General features: G+C 50.6%; 1 protein-coding gene and 1 long non-coding RNA gene across 5 annotated transcripts in view; one reads left to right on the forward strand and one right to left on the reverse strand.

Annotated features, from left to right (window-relative positions):
• Positions 1 to 709: 709 nt before the first annotated feature.
• The window catches only part of LOC115938259 (uncharacterized), a 23,914-nt gene continuing 1,585 nt past the window's right edge, over positions 710 to 23,038 (reverse strand). Inside the window, exons 2-6 of the long non-coding RNA XR_014145930.1 lie at positions 12,946 to 13,134; positions 12,630 to 12,817; positions 9,875 to 10,017; positions 6,725 to 6,967; positions 710 to 1,015 (exon numbers count right to left, since the gene is read on the reverse strand). This is a non-coding gene — a long non-coding RNA (uncharacterized LOC115938259). The remainder of the gene's footprint in view (positions 1,016 to 6,724; positions 6,968 to 9,874; positions 10,018 to 12,629; positions 12,818 to 12,945; positions 13,135 to 23,038) is intronic.
• NCF4 (neutrophil cytosolic factor 4) overlaps positions 19,563 to 23,038 on the forward strand; it is an 18,226-nt gene continuing 14,750 nt past the window's right edge. Inside the window, exon 1 of one of the 4 annotated variants that reach the window (XM_081822395.1) lies at positions 19,563 to 19,695. Coding sequence is in view for 2 of the 4 variants with exons in the window: in XM_081822391.1 (XP_081678517.1) it covers positions 20,477 to 20,508 (32 nt within the window). In the remaining 2 variants the exon portion in view is untranslated. Of the gene's footprint in view, positions 19,696 to 20,333; positions 20,509 to 23,038 lie in introns of those variants that run through there. The other 3 variants (XM_081822391.1, XM_081822392.1, XM_081822394.1) reach the window with 3 other exon arrangements.

Raw genomic sequence — 23,038 nt, forward strand, 5'->3', positions numbered from 1 at the left:
CTCACCTGCCGTGATGGGAGAGGGAGCCGGGAGGGAGCATGCGTGCTATGATGCTTTATAATCGCAGGCATGTTTGCGCACCTCTGGGTGTGCTGGCCATCCCAACTCTCTAGCCTTCAGCCCTGAAAGCCAGACCCAGTCTGTGGTGTCTGCACAGGAAGGTCGTCCCGTGCCGCTCCCATGCCGCCCTCAGAGGCTAGGAGGAGCAGCAGGGTTGCAGCTGGGCCCACACCAGGAGCTTGCTGAGCCCATCTCCAGGTGGGATGGAGGGGCTTCCTCCCCGAAGGGGAGAGGGGTGCAGGTTGAGGCCGAGGGCGGGCCTCGTGTATGTGCGCACCGTGAAATGGGGTGGGGGTGGAGGGGGGAGGGTGGTGGGTGCGACACTGCAGTGAGAGCTTGCAGGGAGCCACGAGATTCCCCTTAGTAAGAATCCATGTCTGGCCTTTCCTGTGTGTTGGCTGCCCTAGAGGAGAAATGCAAACCCAACCCTGTAAAATGAAGCACTCAGTAACTATTTGTTGGGTGGATGCATCCTTGAGATAGTGGGAGTAACTCAGTATAAATGGCATCCTAGTGGGGGGACAATGGTGTCTCTGAGTGAAGGAAGATGCTGGGAAGGACAGGGAGAGCTTGACCTCCAGCCCTCAGGACAGATGGGGTGTGGTTGCTCCCACCACTCTTCACTGAGGTGCATCTGATACACTCTGTCTGTGACTCCAAAGTTTAATTTAGCTGATGCCTTGGCTGCAAGCAAGAACTGGTACATTTAGTTGGAGGATTAGGGACCGTATAAGATGCATAGCTCCTTAAAAGGAGCTGGATGTCAGGGGAGAAGCAAAGCTGAGTGCATCCCGAAGTTGGCTGTGAAAGGTGGGGTAGCAGGCCTTGCAGAGCAGATCACAGGCTCACGTGTGCTGAAGCCTCTGAGGGGTCAGCATGGCCACGCAGGGGTGACAGAGGGCGAGCCCAAGGACGCTGCCCATCACCGAGTCAGTCGCCCAGCAATCCTTTCAACCTGCTGACAAGGAAAGGGAAAGCGTGAAAACCAGGAGGCTGCCCAGAAACTGTACATAAATAGATCACCAAATGTGACTCTATGAAAATGTGGAACCTGTGCTAGGCAAAAAAAAAGAAAAAAAATTGCCATCAATAGAGTCCAAAGCAAACAACAAAATGGAAAGACACATATTTGTCACACACACAGTAGAAAAGGGCCAGTTGTCCCTGGTTTGCAAAATACTCATAATCAATGAGAAAATGATGAACAATCCAATAGAACAAAGAGGGTCCCAGGGCATAACAGGAGGGTGAGAAGAAAAGAAAGACACAGCATCAATAAACGTATAAAACTATCCTCAGCCTCATCTAGCAGCAAGGAAACACAAATCAAAATGAAATACTTTTTTTTTTATTCATCAGCTTGGCCAAAATTGTAAAATGTGATCCTATCTGGTGCTGGCAATGAGAAGAGGAAACATAAATTTCCCTCCTAAAAGGTGATTTCTATCCAAATTAAAAATGCACGAGCCCTTTGACCCAGAAATTCTACCACTAGGTAGTTACCTATGGATGTTCATAAATATGCTCCCTTGGCACGCCTGGGTGACTCAGTTGGTTAAAGGTCAGACTCTTGGTTTTAGCTCAGATCATGATCTCATGGGTCCGTGGGCTTGAGCCCCAAGTCAGGTCGGGCTCCATGCTCAGCAGGGAGTCTGCTTGGAGGGACTCTCCCTCTGCCCCTCCCCCCACCCGTGCACTTGCGTGCTCTCTAAAATAAATAAATAAATCTTAAAAAATATAAATATGCTCCCAAAGGAATATTTCTTTCAGAACATTTTGGTAATAGCAAAATAAGCTATAAACAATTTAAATTTCCATCAGTGGGAGACACTTATGGATTAGCCATACAATGAAATATATTGTGGAGTGGTTTCTTTTTTTACCATATACGTAATTTTTTTTAATTAAAAAATGTTTATGAGGCTAACCTAGGTCACAGGGTAATTAACCCATTTTTATTTTCTGACTTAAAAAAACTCTATTATCTATAATATAAAACAAAATAGAAAAACCTGCAACCAGTTTGGGGCAAGCCGAATTCCAGACATGCAGTCTGAAGATTTCCTCTGAATGACTTTGCCATCTGCTATGTTGTGTGATGATTTGGCGTATGACATACCATTTCTCTGGACCTCAGTGTTTTCATTTGTAAAATGGGGAGAATATTCCTATTCTGTACTGTGATTTTGGGTGAGTCGTTTTACTTTCTGAGACTTGGGCTTTTTATTTATAAGATATGGATAATAATTTACTCACTTTACAAGACTGCTGTGAGGAATAAATAAAATAATGCTTGTAAAGCATTTAACACAGCATCTAAGTAGGAGGTGCCTAAGATGATGGTGATGATGTGATGATGATGATAATGATGATGATGGTGATAGTGATGATCATGATGATCACGATGGTGATGGTGGTGATGGCGATGATCATGTTGATCATTACAGTGATGGTGATGATGGTGATAGTGATGATGATGATGATCATGATGGTGATGGTGATAGTGGTGATGGTGGTGATGGTGGTGATGATGATGGTGATGATGGTGATGGTGATGATGGTGATGATGATGGTGATGATTGTGATGATGATGATGGTGATGATGATGGTGGTGATGATGGTGGTGATGATGATGGTGATGATGGTGATGGTGATGATGGTGATGGTAATGATGATGATGGTGATGATTGTGATGATGATGATGGTGATGATGATGGTGGTGATGGTGATGATGATGGTGATGATGATGATGATGGTGATGATGATGGTGATGATGATGATGATGATGGTGATGATGACGGTGATGATGGTGATGATGGTGGTGGTACTGGTGGTGGTAGAAGAAGAGGAAAAGAAGGAAGACCGGGAGTAGAGGAGGGACCAAGATGGGGAGAATGAAAAGAAGGAGGAAAGGAAGGAGCAGCTGGAGGCCACTATGTGTGGGTAATTTACATTCCTTAGCTCATGCAGTTGTTCTAGTTATGCTCTGAGGTCTACACCTAAGGTGACCACGCATGCATTTATGACCAAGGAGATGTAGGTCAGAATTATGACTCATCTGAGGTCACCCTCTAGGCAATAGTCGAGCCAGCATTTGCCTTGTAATTTTTTTCTTGATACAAAGCCAACATTCGGGAGCGCCTGGGTGGCTCAGTAGGTTAAGCGACTGCCTTCGGCTCAGGTCATGATCCCAGGGTCCTGGGATCGAGCCCCACATCGGGCTCCCTGCTCGGCAGGAAGCCTGCTTCTCCCTCTCCCATATCTCCTGCTTGTGTTCCCTCTCTCACTGTGTCTCTCTCTGTCAAATAAATAAATAAAATCTTTAAAAAAAAAAACAAAGCCAACATTCGAACACGCAACCTTGAAGATCTTTTTGGTTCCAAGCCTCCCCATAGCACCCAGCACAGTGCTTGGCACATAGGAGGTGATCGATAAATGTTATATAAATCAGAATTTATTTCTAAAAAGTATTGTTATCTCTCTAAGTTATGCTTTGGGAGTTGTTCCAAGGCCTGTGGGTCATTTCTTTGCAAGTCCAAGTGGTGAAGATTTCTTCCTTCCAGAATGTGCTGGTTATTAAGCTATCACCTCAGCTCAAAACCCACCCTTTCCTGTGATTCACTCTGTGGCACAGGGCCTGGGACCCTGCAAACCCATTTCCGTGCAGCCAGCTGCTGCCTCTGTGGCGAGTGGGCGCTAGAGAGAGACTGCAAGGTTGGAGGGGGAAGTGGGCCTTGCTCTTTTCCTTTTGGTTGCAATTCTCCTGAGCTGCATAAGCCTCACTTTTTCACCTTAGCAATGGCCCTGCATCTTGGCGGCAGCACTTGGTAACCACCTTCAATTTTTTCCAACACCCCCCAAAACCCATTGCATTCCCTCAATGCAAAGGGTAGTGTCCCCTCCTCAAGAGGTCCAGATCCCAGCTCTGTGGGGTCCCCTCTCTGAACTTCTAGGTTCTAACACCTGTCCAAACAATTCCCTATAGCAAATTCTCTCTGTTAAAATAACTAATGTGCTTTCTTATTTGGGACTGGACCCTGGCTGATGCACAAGGTAAATTTGATTTTGGACTGTAACTACTGTTGGACCCAGGTCTTGGAAAAAAAAAAAAAAGAAGAAGAAGAAGAAGAATCAGGTTGTCTGATTTTTGCATTTTACATCAGAAATAAGGCTTCACGATGAAGAAATGAGATGGATGTTCTCATATGACTTACTGAACTCTCTCCCACATCTTGGTTTTGGTTTTCTATTTTTACAACCTTGACAGGCAAGGGTGTGAGCATAATGAGCCTGGGAAGTCCAGTGTCCCAGTAGGCAATGGCCAGACCTCCCCTGGAGTCTGGATTTGACCCCTGCCAGCACCCTCCCCTCTGGCCTCAAGGACTGGGAAGGGGTCACTGCCATCCTTTTAATGTTCCCAATCGAGGCCCTGAACTCTTTCCTGCATTTATCCTTTGAGCAGTGGCATCAACCTGAAACTGTCAAAAGACTTTTAACTTTTAAAACCTAAGGGAGGACAGCTGAGAAGTAAACACAAAGAGGGCATGAGTTAAAGCAAGCCTGGCATAGCTCACCATCTAGAGTTCGGAACTTGCTTGCAGCCTGCCCCTCAAGAAAATCCAGAGAAAGGTTGTTTTTCCTCATTAACGAGCTCTTGGATGGTGTCCCCAGAGCCAGTGTCATTTGCCACCCACATCCAGAGATGTGATGAGGATGCTAATAATGGTAAGTTCATGTATTAACTCACTTAACCACCCTATGAGACAGATGCTATTCTTAGCCCCAACTGACAGATGACAAAACTGAGCCACAGAGAGGCTAAGTAACTTTCCCCATGTCACTCTGCTGGTAGGTAGCAATCTGGGGTATGGATGCAAAGAGTCTAGATCCAGAGCCCCCCTCCTAGCCAAACTTCCAGTTCTTTTCTCCGGGATGTCCCTCTTTTCTGGGCAGGTCACTGTGCAGGGGCATGGCCTCACTCTTGCAAACTGCCATCGACTAAGAGCTTACCTCTTCACAAGGCAGCCTAGATTGTTGGAGAACTCCTCATATTGGGCTGGCATTTCCTTCTAGTCTCTTCCACCTTTTGCTCTTGGGATTTCCTTTTAAAGACACATAGAACGAATGAATCTACGTGTCACATAGAGTGAATCTATGTGTCTTTAAAACCAACATGAGTCTCTTTCTGAGTTTTCTCCTGTCACATTGTCTGGGATAATCCAGATCCACCGCCTCCAAGTGGTGTGACCTAGGATACGTTACATAACCCCTCTTTGCCTCTGTATCCTCATCTGTGAAATGGGAATCATGAAAATGTATTCCTCATTGGGTACTTTACACGTGAAGCCCCTGTAGCAGTGTTGAGCCTACTCTCGGTAAAGGTGGGCTCCTGGTTCTGTTCTGTAGCTTTAACACCCCCAGTCTTTCTGATGGGGATGATAGTGAACTTGCTCTGTACACGATGTGGTTCTATGGAACCAGCCATGCATTTTGTGACCCTGCCCTCTGTCTGTCCATCTCCACTGCCTCTCTCCTTAGAGCCTCTCAACCCTCCCCTGGATACATAGTCGGCCGGGTACCCAATCTGCCAGCTTCTAGTCTTGCCCTATTTCAACCCATCTTCCCCTTGGCTTCCATGCTGTTCTCAGTGAAACACAAATCTGATCTGGCACCTCCTCTGCTCAGATCCTCCCCGACTGCTCCTGAGTTGCTGGATAAAGCTCAGCCTCCTTAGTTTGACTTACAAGGTTCTCCTTGGTCTGTCCCCTGCTGACCTATCCGCCTCTCCTCTCCCGTCTCCCCTCCTGCTCCATTTTCAGCAAAATGAACCAACTCCCAGATCTCTGAGCCTCCCCTGACTTTGAGCCTACCTGCCTCGGGCCTGATACCCTGGGGCCTAGCACAGGGCCTGGTGCGCAGCAAGGGGACCGGTAAGCTCTGGTTGATGAATGGGCGGGTGGGATAGTGCATAAAGTGAGTGCTCTGTAAGCCAGTGTGACATCCATGTCAGTTCATGGCATTATTTTTTCCAGGGGTCATATTCAAAATCTGTAACCACAACTGTCTGGTCTGCCAGTAGGGTCCTGCAGGCCTCCTGATGGACCAGGCATTAACCCTTTAGTTGATGGATTGTGAGGAGGTTTAGGGGGTCCAGGGGGATAGTGGGGGTGGGGCACAGGCTCCAAGGAGCAGTGCTTTTTTAACAGACCGGTTTGGAAGCATCTCAATATTTTAGCTGTGCCTGTTTCCACAGAAAGCTCCCTCCCCATCCCTGGGCCCTGTTTGCTTCCCTCTCCCTGGCTTCCCCTGGCCCTGTCCCACCCCCAGCCTATCACTATTTGGAGGCTTTTATTTTGAAGCCTGCTCAGGGTCCAGGTGACCCGTTTTTTCCAGAATTTGTCCACAGGGCTTGGAAAGGCTCCCTCCCCACATGGCACTGTGGACACCCATCTGGCCTGGTTCTTTAGCTTAAAGGTCCCTCACCCCGGGGCTGCCCACTCAGGATGAGGGCAGGGAGCTCTTAGCCCGTTCTTCTCATCTTTCCCGGTGCACACGACATAAACAGCAGGGGGTGGCATGGAAAATCATGATTTCACACCCGAGACCTTCATCCAGATCGGTTTGCAAATTGCATTAGCCTTTGAGACAAGAGTTTAGTACCCACATCAAAAAGTGAAGGGTGTTGCTTGCTCCTCAGGTGGCAAGGATGGAGCTCTTGGACTGGACAGGAGCTGGATGACATTGCACTGGCCTCTGGATGTGCCCATGGGTCAGGTAGGATGACTATCTCCAAAGGGTAGACCCCTCTGCTGTGTGTCTTCCTGTTCTTCATGGCCTGTGCTTTCCATCAGGTGGCACACTGGGCCCCGGGCAATTCATTCTCCAATCCAAGCTACAAGTTCCTCATCTGGGAAAAGAGGCATAATGTAAAGAAAATTTTTAAAAAAGCACATGGCTGTGTGGAAAAATGGAATGTCTGTCATGCTTCACTCCTGGAGGAGGTGGTAGAGGATGACTTCCTAGTTCAGGAAAATGCCTTGATTAATTTTAGGGTCATTAAAAAGGGGCAGCCTCCTGGGGCAGAGTCTGGATGGAAGATGTTTATGTACACACAAAGGGAGAAACCCCTCTGCAGAGAAAAGGTAGGACGTTGGTGTCTTCTCCCTTCTGAGCATTTGCTGACATTATAGAGAAAAAATAGAAAAAGCATGATCCCACAAAAACAGGGAATAGAAAGGAGGTATCAAGAAATGAGAGATTGCAGTGCACTTTTGGAAGGGGCTTTGTCTGGAATGATGGTGCCATATTTAGAAAGGCCGAAGAGACTCAGCAGGCAGAGGGCACATGGGGAGAAGGAAACAGTGAGCCTCTAGAACCCCAGCAAGGTCTAGATGCAAGGGGAGTGGTGGAGGGGTTGATGGTGTGAGATGAGAGCTGGCGGCCAAGGGCTTACCCTTGAGCCTCCTACAGGAGGTTTACACTCTGGAGATGGCAGAGAGGAAACTCTCAGGACACCAAGGTTGCCGGCATGACAGAAGGCAGGGACAAGACATGGGGCTGAAAGCAGGGTATTTTTTTTTTTTAAGATTTTTTATTTATTGGGCGCCTGGGTGGCTCAGTTGGTTAAGCGACTGCCTTCGGCTCAGGTCATGATCCTGGAGTCCCAGGATCGAGTCCCGCATTGGGCTCCCTGCTCTGCAGGGAGTCTGCTTCTCCCTCTGACCCTCCCCCCTCTCCTGCTCTCTCTCTCTCATTCTCTCTCTCAAATAAATAAATAAAATCTTTAAAAAAAAAAGATTATTTATTTATTTATTTGAGAGAGAGAGAGACAAAGATAGCGACAGAGGGCATGAGCGAGAAGAGCAAGCACGAGGTGGGAGGAGAGGGAGAAGCAGGCTCCCCGCTGAGCAGGGAGTTGGATACGGGGCTCGATCCCAGGACCCTGGGATCATGACCTGAGCTGAAGGCAGATGCTTAACTGACTGAGCCACCCAGGTGCCCCTGAAAACAGCGTATTAATTGGAAGTCCGCATCCCAAATGGCCAGAACATCTTCCTGGTCCTCCCGCTCCCAAGGCACCCTAGCCTGTTCCTACATCCTAAACAGAGACTGGCAGCTGCCAGACAAGTTACTGGAGAATTTCCTAGAGAAAAAGTCTCATGCCTGCTATCATAATAGGAGTTCCCAACAATATCAGTCTTTTCTGTCCCAACACTGAAATGGACACCTGTCAATCCATAAGCCCTCACCTGCACTTGCAGAGCTTCCGATCAGCCTTTTTAGTACATTTAATATTTAGTGTTTAATGTTCGTGAATAACCCAAGAATATTAGACACATAAGGAAAGCTGCCAATGTGAAACAGACACACCAAACAAAAAAGATAAAAGAAGAGCCTGGAAGAAACTCTGTCCCTCTAGATTGGACTCAAGAATGAATCATCTGGATCAGAATGACTCCAGTCAAGCCACAGATGTATGAGCAAAAAAAAAAAATTTGCTATTGTTGTGCACCACTGGAGATTTCTGAGGTTGTTTGTTACACAGCAAAAGCTGACTGATACAATCCATAAACAAGAATAGGATGCTATGACAACTGAATAATCATAAAACAAGAGAGAGCTCTTGGAAATTTAATATAAGGTAGCCAAAATAGGGATTTCAGTAGCAGATTTGAAAAGTATGTCACAGAAATATTTTCTAGGATATGACAGGAAGAAATGAAGATGGAAAATATGAAGGGAAGGAACAGGCTTAGAAAAGCAATCCAGGGGGTCTACCATCTGACTTAGAAAATTTTTTAAAAAGAGAGAGAGAGAACAGAGAAAATTATCAAGAAGACAATCCAAGAAAACTTCCCCAAACTGAAGATCATCAGTGTCCAGATTGAGTTAGGCCTACCATAGAAATAGTAAAATGAATGAAAAATAATCCACACAACACACATCATCATGTGACCCCAGAAGACCACAGATAAAGTTTCCAAAAGCTTCCAAAGAGGAAAAAAGATTTAATACAATGCAACAAAAATAAGAACACCGAATCCTCATTTGCCGTAAGAGGAAACTGAGGCATCATATCTAACAGTCAATCAGTCAAAAATAGCAATATAAGCTTTTTATATAGAAATACAGAGGAATTTAGAGGGAATAATGGAAGGGTTTCAGTAGTTCCCTTGGGGTGGGAAAGAGAGGGTGGGGGCTTTTCGGTCCTCCTCTTCCTTGTCGCAAACCAAAGCCTGCGCCTTTTATTCAAACATTGACAAGTCGAGGAACAGAAGTAACAGGTGCAGTCAGAGCTGCTGGGTTGTAAGCGAAGGATCACACAATGGGCAATGCTTTGGGCCCAAAGACAGAGACAGCTAACGAGGGGTTTCCTGCAGCAAGAGTGTGCAGAGCCCCTCACCCTTCTGGTCACCCGCCACCTTCCACTCTTCCCTAACAGTCTATAAGTGTGGTCCGAGGGGAGTGAGGGGAGGGGGGCATGCCACACGTGGGACGCTGCCAGACTCAGGGAGGCCACAGAGGAGAGAAGACCCCTCTTCCTCCTCTTACTAGAGGAAGGGGACTTGTGGGAAGAGTCGGGGTGAAGGTGCTGGAGAAAGTCTCGATCCTGCTATTAAGTGAAATGGGGACAGGGTGACCCATCCCCTCGCCGCTACACTGGTCTGAGTGGTCTGAGCATCAAATGTCATTGTGAGGGGGAAGCCCACCCTAAGACCTGCATGAAAGCAGCAACTCAGGGATCATTGCTGGGTCCCCGGGGCTGTAGGAGCCCCCTGATAACAACCCTAACTTCCTCGTCTTAAGCACCTACTGTGTGCCAGGCAGACAACACATTTCAATCCTATGATGCCTTTCCAGGGGATGGTAGATAGTCTTTTGGGAGAAACAGGAATTGGCCAAGCAGAGAAGATGTGGGCCTCATGGGGCACCAGCAACCTGCAAAACGGACTTGAGCTGGAAGAGGAGAGGGACGAGGCCAGAGTCAGGCAGGAGCCTGGCTTGGATGACAGCAAGCTGGACTGGTTCTCCAGAGAGCTAGAGGGCTGGAAGCATTGGTTAGTTCTTTCTAGGAAGGGCCTCCTGCAGCCAGTGGGGAAGACAGAGTGCAGGGCTGAACTGGGACAGGAAGATTGGGTAGGGCGGCTGCTGAAGCAGCGCAGGCAAGACAGGAAGCTGTAGGGATGGAGCGAGGGGGCACTTGAGGGACACTTGGCGGTGAAACACGTTCCTGGGGATTGGCTATATCAGCGAGGGAGGACGAGGAGGCCATGTGACCTGCAGGTCTCTGACTTGGGCGAATGGCGAAGACAGAGGTTGCAGGAGGAAGGGTGCTCTGCAGAGCTGGGGGGCATCTGCGTGCGGTGGGGGCCCGGAGGCAGTTGGACACACGGGCCTGGGGCACCACTCGGGAGCAGCTGGTAATGGGGGCACAGGAGTAGATGAAGCCTGCAGCCAGAGAGAGCATGGGTGTGTGGGGAGGGGACTGAGGAAGTAGGTGAAGGAGGAGCCCAGGAACGGGCCCCCAGACGTGGAGGAGGAACTGGGGGAGCAAGCGGGTGTGGAAACTGAAGCAATCGGTGGAGACCAGGGCTGGGGAAGGGCCCCGGGGCGAGGACGGGGTGCGCAGAGGGTGGGAGGTCTCAGGGCCTCGGGGGAGGCATGCCGTGGGGGCTGGGGCTAGAGGGAGCAGATTGCCAAAGGGTGAGAGTATGAAGGGCAGTTACAGAATTTCCAGGACCTCCTGTTGCGAAGCTCTCTGGTTCCTGGGTGTGCCGTTCTGGGCTCTGGGGCACGCTGGGCAATTAGTGCTCATTGTGGGCTGGGACAGAGGAAGCTCTTCCCTGAACCTGGAGGGCAGAGCCCAGAGGAGGCGATGCAGTCTGTGAGCCCACCGCCTGCTTTGCCCCCTTCTTCACGCCCTTCCTCCACGCCCCACACACGGGTCGGTCCCATTCTGGACACTAGAGATTCATAGATGAATGTGGTAGTCCTTGACCCACAGGTGCTCATGGTACACAGTCCTTAGCAGGAAGGGGTGGAAAGTCTAGAAGACTAGCTCTTATGGGTAGGAACTCCCAACCCAAGAGAGCTAGAGCTAGCGGCCACCCCGCGCGCCCCCCCGCCCCTCCTTCAAAGAGCCATTGACCAACTTTGCATCTTAGCTGGTGCAGAGAATCCAAAGGCTGAAGAAGGCCCATAGAATCATGGAGGCGGGGGTGGGGAGGTGGGGACAGCAGGAGAACGCACTGAGATGCTCTGAGAGAGGCCCCAGGGACCTATAGGATCCAGATGAGGCAGGAGGGAGGAGGGAGGCATGCCGTGGGGGCTGGGGCTAGAGGAAATGTGTGCAGGAGCTGCAGGGTGGGGAGGAGGTGGGTAGGGGAAAGGGGTTATGAGAAGTTTGGCATTCCTTTGTACTTACTCCCTGGAGGCAACCCTGATTTTCAAATAGAGCCCCTTGCAGACTTGGGACAGCCTGGAGCCACGGTTTTTCTGCAGGTTCTATTTTCCCCCATTTGGTGCCTTCAAGGTTCTGATGAGTCCAGGCTGTGCAAACTGCAGCCCGGGGGACCCTCCCCTTCTGGGGCAGAGTTTTAGAGGCAGTGGCATCGTATTAGCATCCAGAGGCAGACGGAGACCCCCAGGGAGGAGGTGACCTTGGGACGGGGGCTCAGCTTCAGCCCCCAACGAGTCACCTGCCTGAGCTCTTCACAGATCCTCCTACGCACAGTCTGTGTGAACTGCTACCCGAGAGACTCTTGGCTCTTAACTCTTGTTCAGGGGTCTGCAAACTACGGGCTGAGGGCCACATCTGCTGCCTGGTTTTTATAAATAAAGTTTTATTGGAAGACAGCCACCCCCATTCAATTATTGCTACAGCTGCTTTCAGGCTACAAAGTAGAATCCAGGAGTTGTGACTGAGATCAATGCCCCACAAAGCTTAAAATATTTACTGTTTGGCTTCCTAGAGAAAACGTTTGCCAATCCCTGTTCTAGGGTATCAGGTAGGACACACGTTTAGCAGATGTAACCAAGGTCAAAATACCAGTGGCTTGAACCCAATAAAGATTTCTTTCTCTTTCATGAACAGTTGGAGTGTAAGCCATCTGGGGTTGAGTCAGAGACTCTCTACTTTGTTGTTTAACTGTCCTCCGTCTTCGGCCTCTGCAGCCAGCAGGAAGGGGAACAGGGGAGTGGAGGGCACACCCTCTCTCTTTGAGGGCACAGCCAGGAAGTTGTGTCCACAGATCCCCCCTGCATCCCACTGGCCAGCCCTTGGTCACGTGGTCATCTGTAGCTACCAGGTAGATTGGGAAACGTTACATTTAGCTGGGTGCCCGCAAGTCCACTGCCACTCCGGGACTTTCTCAACAAAGGAAGGCGGCAAGCATGAATTCTAGGGGATTTTAGCAGTTTCTGGTTAAGAAGAACGAAAGCATAGAGTAAGAAAGAGTAAGAATTTGCATCCCCCCTAGGAGTAAAATTTGCAATGCGTGCCAACTGAGCAGCTGTCAGTAGCTAATATAAAATGCCTCTTTCTCCCAGTTCCTTCTGTAAATACTTACTCAGCCCTCAATTATATCAGGCTCTAGCTGGGCGCCTTTTGTAGAGAAAAAAACTGCCGGTCAGAGTGGTTGAGCGAGCTGTCCGAGGGCCCGTCCTTCTGCTCCCAGCATGGGCTCCTCCTGCCTGATGGTCCTGCTTCCCTTGAGACGCCCTAGCCAGGAGCTGGACTTGGGTCCCACCGGGTGGGCTGGGCGTTGGGGAAACAGAAAGTGCGCAAATTATTTTAGCAGTGAGAACTTAATATAGGGGATGGGTTGTACAGATCTTGGAGGACTGAAAAGCAAAAGGGGACGCTGAGGTAACCAGATAGAGTACCTGCTTCCTACGGCTGTGGGAACGGAAGGAAGAGAGTGGGGTTGTCGCAACCTAGAAGCTTGGAGGAGGAGCAGATGGAGGGGAGGTTGCTCAGCTGGTGTTGGTGCCTCAGAAGCTTGGAGAAGGGCCCTCAGGGAGCTGGGACTCAGAACTTCAGACCTCCAAGGAAGGGGTGGGGTGAGGCTCATCCTGGGGATGTGGAAAATACTAGAATTGACTTTCAGGGCAGTGCTGTTGGGTATTGGGAGCAAACAGAAGGGAGCAAATGCCTTCCTCCTCTCCATCCTTCTGGTCTCCTGGTAGGAGCTACTATCAGCAGAAACGAATGGGAATCAGTCTGCCAAGCAGCAATGTGGTCTGGACACCCGACACCAGCTCCCGAGAGCTGAGCATAGAAGGGTAGGTCTGGAGCGGAGAGGAGACAGTTTAATAACCAGCCCAGAGGCTATGACTACATTTAGATGCCCCCTCCCCCCGTGTTTACTGACCTGGAGCCACAGTGTCCGAGGCAGCGTGGACCTGGAACCTTGGCACATCTGCTTCCTGATACACTGGCTGGTGGGAATGTAAAAGGGTCCAACCACTTTTGAAAAACAGTTTTCTTCTAAAGTGAAATACCATAGGATCCAGCACCCTACTCTTAGATCTTTACCCAAGAGCAACGAAACACACATCCACATGAGCCTTTATGCTTGAATGTCTGTCGTAGCTTTGTTTTAATAACCCTAAACTGGAAGCAGCCATAATGTCCATCAGCTTGTGAAAAGATAAGCAACTGTGGTATATCCATATAAGAAACTACTACTCGGTCATAAGAAGGATAAATTACTGATGTACGCATCAACAGCAGTGAATTTCAATAGCCTGATACTATGTGAAAAAAGCCAGACACAAAAGACCACATACTTTGTGATTCCATTTGTATGAAATTTCAGAAATGACAAAATAGAATAATAGGAAGCAGATCGGTAGTTGCCAGAGCCTCGGGCAGGGCAGGGAGGTTGGAGGCAAGGGGCACAAGGGATCTTTTTGGGATCATGGAAATGACCTATATTGTGACATGGTTGGTTACATAATTGTCAAGACCCATTGACCTGTGCGCTTTAAGTCAGTGAGTTTTATCGTATGCAAACGACACTTGATAAAGCTGATTTTTAAAAATCGAATCAGAAAGCAGTTAGTAGGGGGCGCTTAGTCTACTTACGTCCAATGCCACCTCCTGTGAGCTACCGTCCACGCGGCAAAGGGATCTTTAAAAAACGTTAATCAGATTACATCACTCTTTATTTAAACACTGTGATGGATTCTCTTTCCTCTTTGAATGAATTCCAGAGGATTACTGTCCCTCGATCCTGCTCACTGACCCCAACACTTGCAGGGATAGGAGCCATAGTGCCAACAGAAACCCAGGCACTGGGTATCTACGCACATGAAGTTGTAGATCAAGCCAACCGACTGCTACTAAAACAAGTTCTATCCTACCTTGTCAGGCAGACCTTCGTGAAAAACTGGAAGGCCAGGTTCAAATTGAGAATTCTGGGAGTCCTTTGAGTTCTGTGCTGGAAGGTGATGGCATGGGGAGACAGACGCTAAGCTACGGGCTCCCCGCCCCTTGCCTTTCCACCCTGGCTCCATCTGAACCTGTGAGGACACCGGCCAGGCCTCTGGAGAAATTTGTGTCTGTGACCCCCTGGGGGCATGGAACCAGGGAAACTGGATTCTTCTGTATCTCCAGGCTTCTCCAGGAATTGTACTTTGTTCTGTATGATGTGTGTATGCGTGCATGTGTGCATATGTGGACATGCGTGTACACGCATGCCTCTGTGTTTATACCTGCGTGTGTTTGCACACCGCGAGTGTGCCTGTGTGTATGCATGCCTGCATGTTTATGTGTGTATTTCAACAGCAGGGGGAGCTCGTTGAGGGCAGCAACTGTGCCAGATTCCGGTCTGTATCCTTTATACCTCTGCAGAGTGGATGCTAAATGAATGCTTGTGGAATGAATAGATGAAAGAATGGGGGCCGGTCTAGCACAGTTACTGTGTTTTGGAGTCATCCAGATTTGAGGTCAAAATCTGACCTTACTCACTAAGTCACTTTGCTTCAGGCTCCTGATCCCGTAGAGACTCAGTTTCCTCATCTCCGGACCAGGAATAAAAATAGGACCTATTTTATCAGGGTAGGTGTGAGGATTAAGTGGCAATAACCGGAGCCGACATGTACTGAGCTGGACTTTGGGCCAGGCACTGTTCCAAGATTTTGCAAGGGCTAACTCATATACTCCTGCAATTTTATGGTGGAGGGATGGTGAAACCATAAACTCAGTGCATCTCGGTGCCTATTTCTGATCAGTGGAGAGGAGGTTCAGGGTCCTTAGCCTCTGGGGGCATCTTCTCACGAGTCCCGCTCAGATTTGGACCTACGGGCCCTTCTGGGGAGGACAGTGGGATCCAGCACGCAGGACTCCTCCGGGGCTAGCTCACAATTTGACCCTCTAGTGGGGCTGTTCCTTCTACTGCGGCTCAGGACATTTCTCCTCTAGGTGGCGCTGCAGAGCGAGAACCGGGATGTTGAGTTGCGGCGCCCCCTGGTGGTATGTTTCCGTCAACACATTGATTAAGTGCAAAGCCGTTTCCATAGACAAGTGCGGCAAGAATGGCTTAGAGGAATGTGGGGAAAAATTAGAATCTAATGTGATCAGTTTTAAGACACAGAGGAGCAAAGTGCACATGGGGAGATAGATCAGGAGGGGTCCAATCCATACCAAGAAAATCATCCTCAATAACAACAACATTAACATTTGTAATTTACTGACCACCTTCCGCGTGTGGGTATTGTACTAAGCACTTGGCATTCATCATCCTATTTAACCCGCCTCCAGAAAGTATGCATCCCAAGGACAATTACTTTTATCTGGAGCCGGGCACACGCTGGATGTCTGGCATGTAGTAGGTCCTTGTTACATTTTGAAACAACGAGCAATGCATTAATCCTAGGAAGCAAATATTATCATCTCCACTTAGAAAAATGAACAAGAAAAGTGAACTTCGGTCAGCCACATGCCAGAGCCAGGGCACCTGAGTTCCGCACCCAGCTCTGCTGGAAGCCGGGGCGCCAAAGAGAAGGCAGAGCCTTCTGCCTTCAGAGAGTTTGCTGTCCGATTGGCTTCATCCACACCCTCTGTCTCCAAATTCCACTCCCTGGGGATTGCCAGGAGTGGCTATTTATGGCTCAGGGAGGAGGTCCAGTGAAGCTCCCCTCATAAATTACAAGGAGAGACACATGTGGGTCAAGATTGGGGACTTCAGTGCATGAGGGATCCCCAGGAATCTTGCTCAGCCTAATCTGGGATTTTCCTCTTCTTCCCTAGGAGAGCTGATGACTCAGGCAGCAGGCATTTGCTGAGCTCCCCTAAGGAGCTCCTGGGGCATCATCACCTGGTCCTGCCTCTTCCCCAGCCCCCGTCTGCCACTGTGCCCTATTTCCCGCGGCTGGAGCCCTCGGAACCGCCGGCTCCTCGGAGGCCGTGTTCCTCATCTCTAAACCAAGGGCCGCGCTTTAGCTCGGATACGCCGGCACCCGAATCAGGGTCGAAGAGTGCTGTGCATGTTGTGAGTTTTAGAGCCAGGCCTCAATCCCATCCAGTCCTCTGGGAATTCCTCGGGTGTGGCCTGAGCATATGGAACCTTGCCTTGCAGATGTGGCTATGAACAGACATATGAATTGCATTCCGTAATGCAGCGATGCCCCTTCTCAGAGCAGCCCCTGCCTTTGGTTGTTGACTTCTTGTACCTGCTTTCTTTCGGCATTCCATCCTCCTTGTCACTGTCAGACTGTCACTTAACTGTCATTTGCTTCCAACCCCTCCCCCGCCCCCCAGCGATTTTCCTCCAGATTCAAATCTCCGGGGTTGTTAGATTTGGGTATGCTCTCAAAGTAACCTGGGGAAGGGAAGGCCAGAGGTGCTTTCTTCTAGGAATAAAATATCTGAGCTCCAGTGCCTGGGCAGGGGAGCTACCCATCCACTGTTCAATGACTTGTTTACTCCCAGGCTGTGGCCAGTGGAGGTTATCAGATGAGCTCTTGATAAGCCAGAGGTCACTCCAGGCATTTCTTTGTACCTCCCCAGAAAGGCTCGAGAAACACTGGCTTAATGAAATGTGTGAAGAGCTTGGCTCCTCTTCCTGGCTAGTCTTCTGCCTCATTCTCCACCCCTGCAGCAGCAGCAGGATGGGTGCCCACTGCTGACAGAGTGTCTGGTCTCGAATTACACCGTATCAGAGCTCGGACATAAAATTAGCAGCAGTGTTCTGTATGAGGAGCTAGAGAAATACCCATATTCAGCAGAACCACGGGCAGGGAGGGAAGAGCTGGCCCCCACAGGCCCTGGGGCCCTTCCCTGGACAATCTTCCCATCCCCGCAGCCCTCTCCTCCACTGCGGAGGGGGCAATGGCTGCCCGGTGGCTGAGTCAGGGCCACACACAGGAGGCTTCTTGGGGGGTGGGGGGGAGGGAGTGGGGGATGGGAAGACAAGACCTTGAGAAATCTGGGAAGGTGAACTTGAGGGCTTGTCGTCCCTGAAACACACACACACTGAAAACTATGACCAAGAATAAGAAATTCCCACGTGTCTAGGCACTTTTCATACATTTTTCTCATTAATTCCCAATACCACCCATTCAGTAAGACTGTTGTACGATGGGTAAAGAAAGGATCAAAAAGGACATACTGGTTGCCCGAGTTCATATGTTATAAATGCATTCGTGTTCATGCTCATGATGTGCCCACTTAGATCCCAGCACGTAAACCTGGCCTCTCATACTCACAGTCTCACTGCTGTGCACTATGCTGCGTGCTCTCGCGTGGACGCAACCTAAACACACTCACACGTCCCTACACAGAGTTGTATGTGTTTATATCCACATTTATGCGCAACTATATGTGTTGCTAACCATACACATACGATGATACACACAATCACATGACAAGTGCTGTGTCACACTTCCTGGCTAAAATTGTCACTTCCTGTCTTTCCTGACCAACTCTAGGGCTGCATTGACCTCGGCCATGGCTGGGTGCTTGCAGCTCTTGGTGCTTACAGACACCTGCCATGTCTGTCACTTCACCCTGTCCTTTGACTCTGCATTTAATTGCTTTATACTGTAGACCAGGAGCCCTGAGACCCCAGTGACTGGGTTGGAGTCATTAGTTATATTATCTCTAGTTCTCCGGGTGTGAATTCTTCCGTATGTTGAGTCTGTAAGCTGTCCTTCAGAGTGTGGGTGTTCTTTACACAATTTTTAACTTCGATTTGTGAACTCACAGGGCAGTTTTGTTGTTGCTCCTATAGACTCATGGTTTCTAAACTGTTTTGATGTAATGCCTCAGCTTGGGATTTCCACACTGTGTGGGTAGCTTGGGTCTGGGCCTCGGGCTAGTGCATGTTTCAGGTTTGAGACTCTGATCTGGTGAACATACCCTTTGTTCTACCCCTGGCCTGGGAGAGTATCTCCATTCCTGCCGTGACCCCAGGCTGATAGCTGAGAAAGGCTAGTCTTCTAATCAGTTCTGACACCTGGCTTCACACTGGGAACTCAGATTTGACTTCTTGGCAACAGCACAGGACACGTAGCCCAGGCCTAGTCCCAGATTAGGCATTAAAAATCTCAGCCCCAATAACCCATCTCCACCCTTAGTTTTCCCATGGAGTGTGAGGCACCAGCCCCTCTCTCTGGTCTAGGTTCTCCCTCTCTTAGAACCTGAATATTATACTTTCTTGCTTGTGAGCTAGGCTCTGTATGTTTAAAGTACTAAAGAATGTATTATCCAGCCTTTTTCGTATGTCTGGGGTAGGATGGGGAATTCCAGCTTGTGTTCACCCTGCCATCTTATCTCTGTCTTCCAAATGCCTTGCTCAGTAAATAGTCACTGATTGTCTCTCTATTTTTCTCCTTTCGTGTCCTCTCCTCTGTCTTTCTCCAACTGTCCTTGCCTCCCAAGGAGTACATAAAGGATCTTGGTTTCAGAAGAGGCCTTGGCCTGGTGAAGAGAGGGAGATCCTCACTGAGTCAGGAATGCGGAGCTGGGCCCAGAGCATGCTCCCTCCTGGGGGCTCTGGCTTCACCCTGAACTCTATTTGGGGCAGCGGGTGCCATGGGGTGGCTGGCTGGAGCAGGGATGAGGTTCAGAGGAAGGGCTTGAGGTTGCCAATCGCCCTCCATTCTTATAGCCAGATAGCCCTTGGGATCCTGAGAATGCTCCTGTCCCCAGTCCCTTCATCTGGGAGGTAACAAAGGGACTGTTGTAGGAGACCCTGGCTCTGGCCTCCATGCAGCTGGCTCTGTCCCCCCAGACCCTTGTCCCAGTCCTAGGGGCACTGCTATGGCATGGGTTTGGGACAGATGGAGTCAGAAGGCCCCATTCTGTGATGCCCATGGATGGCAAAGCATGGCTGTTTCTCATCTCTACTCTCTCTCTGCTGTTCTTCTGCTTTGCATCTGCAATGTATGAGTGAGCGCTGAGTGTGGATGAGAGTGTGTGAGTGTGTGTGTGATGGGTTGGGGGTTACTGGGTGTGGCTGTGGACTTCTCAGAGAGCTCCCTTCAGAATCCAGTAGCCATACCGGTGAGAGGACCCATGGAATCACCAGCCAGAAGCGTCCCCTGAATACTGGAGGCAGGCAGGACCAGGAGTTTGCACTTTCTCCTTAAGTGCAAGGCGAAGCAGTTGAAGAGTTTAAGCAGGAAAAGGTATGATCAGGTTTGTAACATAAAGTTCACTGTGGTTGGCAGATCCAGCAAGGACCGGCTGGCTGTGCCAGGCCTGGGGATCTAGGGATGAGGAGAGTTTAGCCCAGAGCTGCTGGGGAAGGGGAAGACAGAAGCATAAACCGACATTCACACTCTATACGACAGAGGCAACTGAGTGCTAATTCTGTTGGGGAAACCAGGGAGGCCTCCCGGAGGAGGTGGCATTTGCCCAGAGCCTGAGGGATGACAGGCAAGGTGGAAGCCAGCACTCCAGGCCTAGGGAATAGTTTGGGCAAAGGCTTGGTAGTGAGAGTGAGAGGGTTGGGCGTGATGAGCCAGAGGATGAGAAGAGACTCTCCAAGTTCACGAGGCCCCTTGGTGGCTGAGCCAGCACAAGGACCCTGTCTCTGATGGAATGGAGCTCTCTGATGCCCAATGGCAGCCCAGCTCCAAGAAAGTACATCGAGGAAGTCCTCAAAGCCCCCGAGTCAGTGGATTCCTGCAAAACCAGCATCCAAGGGTGGGCACTTCCCCAATTGCAGTGCAGCTGGGAGATGTGAAAGAGGAAGTGTGGGCCCAGGGCTAGACCTAGAGAGCCCAGAGGAGGAGCCTCTTCTAAATGAGAGAGGCAGGGGTGGGGCCTCCCCAGGGGTGGCTCTTGGGAACTCCTGGGACCACAGCAGAGACACAGGGTGGCTAGAGGTGAGTGAGAGGTGAACTCGGCCTCGGGGCCTGGCCAGGTGAGACTCTTGCCATCCTCTCCCCGGGAGCACTGACGACCATGGCTTTGGCCCAGCAGCTGCGGGCCGAGAGGTGAGTGTGGGGGCAGTGCCCTCCCTGGGCCTCCTCCCTGTTCCCGTAGGGCCTTGGGGGACAGAGGCCCACCCTCCTGCAGCCCCTTATCGAGGTCACAAAAGCTAAGAGGCTGGAGCTGAGTCAGAACCCGAATGCTCAGAAATGCTGATTCTCAGAAGTGTTTCAAGGAAGGCTCCAGTTGTGGCTCACTTCCCTCAGGCACAGATGAAGGCATGGAGGCTCAGAGAGGGCAAGTGATTTTCCCAGGGTCACACAGGAGTGGGTATGGAGTCTGCACTGGTGTCCTGGGTCCCAGGCTAGAAGATGGCTTTCCATCTTCTGTTCAAACAGAATCACAGGATCTGGCTTCTTCCTCTTTATCTGGGGCCTGGCTCAAATGTCAAAAGTCTTCCCTCACAGTCCCTACATTGCTCTCTGACGGCTTGCCCTGTTTCCCTTTTCTGCAGAGTCCTTAGCGCACTTGCATAATATTCTATGCTGGCTCGTTTGTTTTCTGTATCACTGGCTGTCCCATCAGCAGGCCCCATGAGGGTATTTGTCCCCCCATCACTGCTGTATCCTCAGTACGTAGAACAACACCAGCACGGACTAAATGCTCTGGAAATGCTGCCGGATGAGTGAATCGGTGAATGGATCTTTGAACTGGACAATGTCCTTGGATCCTTCTAGTCCAATCCTGTCATGGTGCTGATGAGAAAAATGAGGACCAAGGAGGATAAAGTACTTCCTCAGAGTCACCTGGAGCACAGCCTCGCCAGGGCCTATCTCTCAGCAAGACTGCGCCCTGAGCTGTAGGGGACCTGAGGACACAGGGCTTGGCTCCTGCCCTGGGTTGGAAGAGCCGGTGACATCAGAAAGAGAGCGTGCCCACTGTGAGATGGGTCAGGCTGGTTTAGGTCAAAGTGGGCAGCAAAGGGTCCACGGTGGAGTCTGGGGGCTGGAGGTGGAATTGCCAAAGGCTGAAGGTCGGTGGGCGGGGGGGTAGTCAAGAAGGGCCTTGGTGAGCCGGAGGGCGGTGCGGGGGCTGGGGCTGCCCCACCAGGTTCTCCTCCCCACAGGTTCTCAGGGGACACTGAGCCGAACGCACGAACACACAGGAAGTGGCTGCCGTGTGAGGCCCGTGGCCCTTCCTGTTTGTCAGGGAATGTCAGAAGGCAGGACGCCCACCAAAGCCACCCCCTGTCCCCGACGGTGTGCTCCCTCCCTCCCACTCCCTGCTTCTTCTCAGCCACCCTTTTGCCCCTTGGAGGGGGAGGAATGGGTGCCCTCCTGCCTCCCTTCACGGGGCCATGGAGCCAGGTCTTGGGGTCGCTGGCCTCCCCGCCCCTCAGGTGCCCTGGATGTGCTCTGCTTGAAGCCAGAGCGAAGGACGGAAAATGGGGGTGAGGGTCCAGCAGGACTTTCTAAGACCCCAGACCCCAGACGTCCAAAGTTCAAACGGACTGCCTTGGGGTAGTGAGTTTGATTCCAACAAACACGTTTTGAGCACCTGCTATCTGCAGGAGCCACGACACCTGACCTAGCTGCCACCTGAGGGCCTTTCCAGGCCTCAGTCAGCCCCTCCCATCCAGGCTCCACAGTGGACTTTGCATGAATAACATGGGCGCGTATGAACCCAGAGCAGCCCGGCCGCAGAAGGCCCTGAGTTGACTTCAGCTCTGAGGGGTCCTGGCTGAGATCTCCAGGGGAGTGGCTCTTCGGGGGAGGATTTCCAGTCGGGTTTGCTGCACCCCTGCCTCCGCCCTGGTGTAGCAGCTTCCTGCCTCAGCCCCCAGCAGGCAGCCAGGCCATTCCCATGCTGACCACCAGAGGACTTGCTAAGACACATGGGGTGGCCCCACGTGGAGCACCTACTCTGTGTCTGGTGCTGTTCTGGGCCCTGGGGCTGCAGCAGTGGGCAGAGTCCCTGCTTTTGTGGGGAATCTGGGGCTGGACTTGTTATGGATGAGACCTCCTGACCCATGCCATCCCAGTGAAAGCCTCCCTCGCCCAGCACCCCTTTGTGATGGGCCCTGCCAGTGTCTCACGTTACTTTCCGCCTCTCGTTCTGTGTTCTGGCTGCGCTCAGACAGCCCCCGCCCTGAAGTTCCTTGCACTTGTCGCCTCTGGCATGGCTAGAGCCTTTGACTCTAGTTTCCCTTGACTGTCATCCTGTGGCCAACTCCTCTTTGCTTCTCCTGCTGACCCGGCCCCCCTTCTTCCAGGAAGCCCTCCCTGACCACCCTCCGTCTGAGTGAGCCATGAACCTCGGACATGCATAGCACCCTGCTTTTCTCTCTGATGGATGTAAGCCCCATCTTCGAAGTGCCTGCTTGCCAAACTCTCTTGCCCACTGCACTACTAGTTCTCGGTGGGGTGGCGGTTGTGGGGGGGGGGTGGATTATAATAATGGCCAGGCTCTAGGATGGCTCAAAACACCATTTGCTTTTCCTTCACAGCCTCCCTGACCATTGAAACGATGCTGTTATTTGTTTAGTGTCAAACTCCTTCACTCAGCCAAGAGACCCAGGAGGGCAGAGGCCATGTC

Source organism: Leptonychotes weddellii, chromosome 5, assembly GCF_054177405.1.
Source record: "Leptonychotes weddellii isolate Sample4059 chromosome 5, ASM5417740v2, whole genome shotgun sequence".
NCBI lineage: Eukaryota > Metazoa > Chordata > Mammalia > Carnivora > Phocidae > Leptonychotes > Leptonychotes weddellii.